This window comes from Grammomys surdaster, unplaced genomic scaffold, assembly GCF_004785775.1.
Source record: "Grammomys surdaster isolate TR1022 unplaced genomic scaffold, NIH_TR_1.0 100, whole genome shotgun sequence".
NCBI classification, from domain to species: Eukaryota; Metazoa; Chordata; class Mammalia; order Rodentia; family Muridae; genus Grammomys; species Grammomys surdaster.
Window position 1 is genome coordinate 4426529 of NW_021604579.1, and position 5847 is coordinate 4432375.

The 5847-nt window shown below is 47.8% G+C and overlaps 1 protein-coding gene across 2 annotated transcripts in view; it reads left to right on the plus strand.

Annotated features, from left to right (window-relative positions):
• Positions 1–264: 264 nt before the first annotated feature.
• Positions 265–5847, plus strand: part of Armh1 (armadillo like helical domain containing 1) — a 25998-nt gene continuing 20415 nt past the window's right edge. For both annotated transcript variants that reach the window (XM_028788016.1, XM_028788021.1), the window contains exon 1: positions 265–470. In XM_028788016.1, coding sequence (XP_028643849.1) covers positions 265–470 — 206 coding nt within the window. The remainder of the gene's footprint in view (positions 471–5847) is intronic.

Below are 5847 nucleotides of genomic sequence, written 5' to 3' on the forward strand. Positions count from 1 at the left end.
GAGCTACAGCCCCAGCTTTCTGTCACCCAACCACCATTCGGTCACTGAAACTCAGAGGGCCCTGCAAGCACTGCTAGGAAGCCACACCCTTCACCCACTAGTGTGGCTTTGGCACGTGCATCAGCACAAAGGCTCCCCAACCTACAAGTGGATCTGTAGAAAAGTGCAGCCCATGAAGTTATGGGTTCACGTGGTCCTAAACATTATGGTACCCCATTTTCTGTACTTTGCAGTCACCCTCCGAATTCTCAGGATTGGCTGACCATGACCTCTATAAAGGAGCAGGCAGCGATCAGCCGGCTCCTGAGCTTCTTGCAAGAGTGGGACGACGCCGACAAAGGCCTCCGAACTCAGATTCTCACCACGTTCATCGAAACCAATGAAGGCAAGACCGGCCCCGAGTTGGAGCTGGAGTTTTCCCAGGGAGCCAGTTTGTTCCTCATACGAGTGACCACCTGGCTTAGAATCATGTATCCTTTGATAAATTGGTGGGGAGGGGGACATCATCAAAAGGAGGTGGGGAGTATAGGCGAGAGAGCTTTTCTCTTGATTCCAATATTTTAGAATTGGAAATATGGTGATAAAAATATCTCCAAAGTCTAGAACTCTACTGACTGCCTGTTTTTCCGACCATCTTAGTTAGGGTTTCTTTGTTGTGAAGAGACACCATGACCAGGGCAGCTCTTATAAAGGACGTTTAACTGGGGCTGGCTCACAGGGTCAGAGGGTCAGTCACCATCAAGGACTGTCACCTAGGTGGGAGCATGGCAGCATCCAGGCAGGCATGGCGCTGGAACAGCTGAGAGTTCTACATCTTTTCTGAAGGCAAACAGGAGAAAACTGACCCCTCAGGCAATTAGGAGGAGGGTCTCAAAGTCCCTCCCCGCAACACACACACACACTGACACACTTTCTCCAACAAGGCCCTACCTCCTAATAGTGTCACTCCCTGGGCCAAGCATATTCAAACCAACACATGAGTCTAAGCGTGTCCTTATTCTAAACTCTGCCCTTTGTCTCAGGAGACTTGGAGCTAGTGCTCCCTCTGTCTGTCTAAGATGAATGTGTTTATTCTACATTTGACTCTTCCTCAGGGACTTTGTTTTCAGTCTTGCATCTTTTTCATTTTCCTTTTCTTCAATTTCTTTTTATCATCTTTTAGTGTCTGTGTGTGTGTGTGTGTGTGTGTGTGTGTATGTGTGTGTGTGTTGGCTGCATGTATGTCTGTATACTATGTGTACCTGGTATCCTCAGAGGCCAGAAGAGAGCATCAGGTCATCTGGAACTGGAGTCACAGATGCTGTAAGCCACTGTGTAGGTGCTGACAGTCGAACCTGGGTCCTCTGGAAGAGCAGCCAGTGCTCTTGACAGTCAAGTTATCTCTCCAGCCCCACTTACTCCTTTTTGGCAAGGTAGGGTCTCATGTCACCCAGGACAGCCTCAAAGACTATGTTGCCGAAGATGTCTGACCCCTTTGCTTCCACCTCCCACGTGCTGGGATCACAGACATCCATCTCCACACATGACATTTACTCTAAAAATGAAAATCCTAACATCACTGCTGAGCTCACCTGCCCTTCCCTCTCACAGTGGAACTTGCTGAAAAGGCCACTGTGTCTCCCTGTCTCCTCTTCCACTGTCTCCCCTGATCACTGCAGTCTCTGCTCACCCAGTTCCACCAGTGCGGTCTTCCCAAGGTTCCCAGTGGGTTTCTCACTGCAAAGCTGGGTGGCCAAACCCTCGTTCCTTACACATGCCCTCTTGATGACATTTGTCAGTCAGCCCTTCCTGCTTCTCCATGCAGTCCCCTAGACTCCTAGATGTGGCTGTCCTGTTTCCTCTTTCCTTCTGGATGATCCTTCTCTGGCCATCCTTCCCATAATTCTAGGCGTTTTTGAGCCTCCGTCCTTCTTTTCTCTGCTCACTCACTCAGTTCCTCCTGGATAATCAAATCCGTTCTTCTGATGCCAACATCACTCCGCCGGAAGAGTCTCCAGTTTCCTTCTGGAATCTGAGCTCTTTACCGAGAGACATCCAACTACTGGCTCTCCCTGTGCCTCAGATAGACTCACATTTCTGGTTTATGAAAAAAAAAAACTAGGTAAACAGCAAGAGAACACAAAAAAAGGAGCACCTTCAGTTAAGAGCATTGGCTGCTTGGCTGCCTCTAGAAGTCCTGAGTTCAAGTCCCAGCAACCACGTGGTGGCTCACAACCATCTCTAATGGGATCTGATGCCCTCTTCTGGTGTGTCAGTACACATACAGACAAAGCACTCATATATATGTAATACATAAATCTTTAAAAAACAAACAAACAAAACCCTTATTTGGGACAAGTTTGCAGTTCCTGTGTTGTTTAGGGTCCTGGAGGCAGAAGAGGACTGAAGACAATTTGGTCACCGTTGCTGAGGGTGAGTGGATCAAAACTGTTAGTGTTGTCTGTGAGGACCACATTGCTTTTACTCTCGGTGGATTTACTTCAGACCTTCCCTTCCCTCTTCCCTTGGCTAGAACCAGGACCTTAATGCATGCTAAGCAATCTGGCCTTGAACTTGCTCTATGGCCAAGTGTTAGGGTTTCTATGGCTGTGATAAAACCACTAAAGCAGCTTGCAAGGGAAGAATTTATCTCACTTTACTGCTGGTAGTCCGTCATCCAATCCATCGGGGCAAGAACTCGAGGCAGGAACCCGGCGGCAAGAACTGAAGCAGAAGCCACGGGTTAACACGGCTTACTGACTTACTCCACGGCTTGGTCAGCCTACCTTCTTATACCATCTGGGAACAGCAGCTCAGCAGTGGCGCCTCCTACAGTGAGCTGGGCCCTCCCACCTCACTCATCATCCAAGACAGTGCCCTACAGGTTTGCCTACAGGCCAATCCAACGGAGGCATTTTCTCTATGAAAATTCCTTCTTTCCAGGTGACCATAAACATGTCAAGTTGACATAAAAACTAGCCAGCACACTAACAATGACCTCGAACTCCTGATCCTCCTGCCTTTCCCTTCTGAATGCTGGAACTGCAGGTGTGAGCTCTCCCACTCTCTCCTCTCAAGCACCCTGGTGACTCAGACCAGGTGTTCACTGGCATTTGCAGGAACTTGGTCACTCAGTGGTAGAGCCGTTATACCTGAGGAACAGGAGTGCTTGGATGGCTTCTGACCCACATCTAACAGTGACCTCAATTATCAGTGGCCACTTTGCTGTCAAGTCTAGACTGATTTTTGTTTGTCTCAGCATTTCCTGTGACCACCTGTGAGGTGAAGGAGGTACACGCTCTAAGACCGATTCCATTTAAAACTCTGATATTTTATTGTGAACTTTATCTTAACTTTTTTTTTTTTGTCTTGGATTTTGTTTTGAGACAAGGTCTTCCTATATCATTCTATATATCACTGTGTCTGGCCTAGAACTCATTACGTAGCCCAGGCTGGCTTACACAGATCTTCCTGCCTCTGCCACCGAGTGCTGGGATTGTAGATGTAAGCCACCACACTTGGCTTTAATGTCAATATTTTGAGTTTAACATTGAAGTAGGATTTGATGAGGTAGAAGGAAGGAAGGGAGGAAGGAGGGAGGGAGGGAGGGAGGGAGGGAGGGAGGGAGAGGAGGAGGGAGGGAAGCTAGGCATGCTGGAAAGCGTCTATAATCCTGGAACTTGGACTTCAGTCCTTCGACAGCAGCTGCTACCCTTCACAGGCTACCCTCAAACGTGTGCTCCTCCTGTCTCAGTCTCCCAGTGGCTGGGACTTCAGGGATGCACTGTTCCTCTGCCCACTGTCCCTTCAGAGACACTCCACTCCTCATCCTCCTGTCAATGTGTCTGTCTGTCTGTCTGCTGCAGGGCCTGTCTGACCCATCCCATGCTCTGCTCACCTCTTCTCTCTTGTGCTCAGTGCATTTAATACAGGGGGCATCGTGCCTTCTCCTTATGCCATGCGCCTGCCAGCCAATGCTAACAGGCTGCCTCTGTGAACCATGCTGTTCGTCTACAGTTTGGAGACCCTGTTTCTAACCTAGAATCATCCATCCCTTACCTTCTTTGTGATCCCGCCATTAGGAGTAGCCCACCGGAAGTGACAGTGCATTGAGGTAGCTATCCCTCCCCCAAGTCTTCCAGTTACTTACTCGAGGAAAACAAACCCACATGACATCGTTATGCTTTGCAAAACTGACCAAACGAACCCAAACTTTTTGTCAGTCTTGAACTTCTAGAACAGATCAATACAGTGATTTATACAATGATGGTGACACTGTAGCTGCCATTTTCTGTGTCTTTTAATGCTCTAGGCCCTGCGTCCTGTACCATTCATATGTTATGTCCTTTGGTAGTCTGATAGGTGATTTCTAAGATCATTGATAAGAAAAAGGAGCCTGAGGCCAGCCTGGTCTACAGAGTGAGTTCCAGGATAACCCGGGCTATAAAGAGAAACCCTGTCTCGAAAAACCAAAAAAGAAAAAGAAAAAAAGGAAAATGAGCCTTGGAAGGTTGAGTAGAGCAGGGTGTGGTGGTGCATGCCTGCCATCCCAGCATTCAGGATGCCAAAGGAGGAGCATCTGAAGTTCAAGGCTAGCCTGTGCTACATAGTGAGACCCTCTCAAAAAAGAAGGGAGGGGGAGAAAAGAGGAAAGAAAGGAAAAAGAGAGGGAAGGGGGAGGGAGAAAGGGGAAGGGAGAAAGGGGAAGGGAGAAGAGGAGAGAAGGGGAGGAAGGGGGAAAAGAAGAAAAGCATGTATCATAAGTGACTGAAACGAAGACTAGCCTGTGACAGGGGGAAAAGAGGTTGACAGAAGCTGGTCAGCCTAACTAGCAACTTAAGAAAAAGAGATAGGAAGGGGGCAGAGATTGGGACTAGAGAGGGGCATTATTGCAATAAAGAGATTGTCCTGTGGGTTGTCTGGCCCGGGCTTGATGGCAACAGGCAGGGGAGCCTGGCTCCAGAGCAAACACTGTTTTTGCACTAAAGAGCCTTTCCTAATGAGCCAATCTGTCTCTCTCTGTATTGGCATCCTGGGAACTGGGGTGCAGCAGAGATAATTTGCCTCACCCCACTCCCCAACAAAGCACCATTACCTCCAGCACATTAGCCTTTCTCAGTCCTGCAAGCTCTCAGTCATCCTCATGGACTGCAATAATTCCAGCTAATTTCTTAAGTGTTCTGAGAGCCTGTGATGTGTTATGAGCCTAGTAATTGTTGACTGGTTCCCTTTCTGCTGCGGCTTGATTTCATACCTTGTATTTGAGCCGAAGCGTGCTCAGGATGCTTTATTACGGTGAGGCTTTTTGCAAAGGCTTGCATTAAAAAATAACATTAAATACTAAGGTTGTTTTAAATCAGAGTTTAATTTTTCCTCCATTTCCTGTTATTCTTATTAGGAAGCCTTGCAATTCTTCATAGGGATAGTGACCTCCAGTGTAAAATTTTGAGCAAGTACAGAATGGAGAGTTGATGATAAAGATAATTCTTTTATTGTTGTTGGTTTGGTTTTTGAGACAGGATTTTTCGGTGTAATGGCCCTGACTGTCCTGGAACTCACTTTGTAAACCAGGCTAGCCTTGAACTCACAGAAATCCACCTGCCTCTGTCTCCAGACTGCTGGGATTAAAGGCGTATGGCACCAGGCTCAGATGAAGCTAATTTTTTGTAGAGAAGTCTAGGAATAAGGCCGAAAATAATGAGCTATGCAGAGACCCAAACGATGCATGACCCAAGCGACTGTCAGTTCTCTTCACATACTTGGGTGTGTGGGAGCCTCTGTGCTCCCTACAGAGTTTGCAGAGCCCAGACACATGGACTGCCCTGGAGGGACTTCTTAGAAAGCAGGGAAGGAAGTAACAACACACAC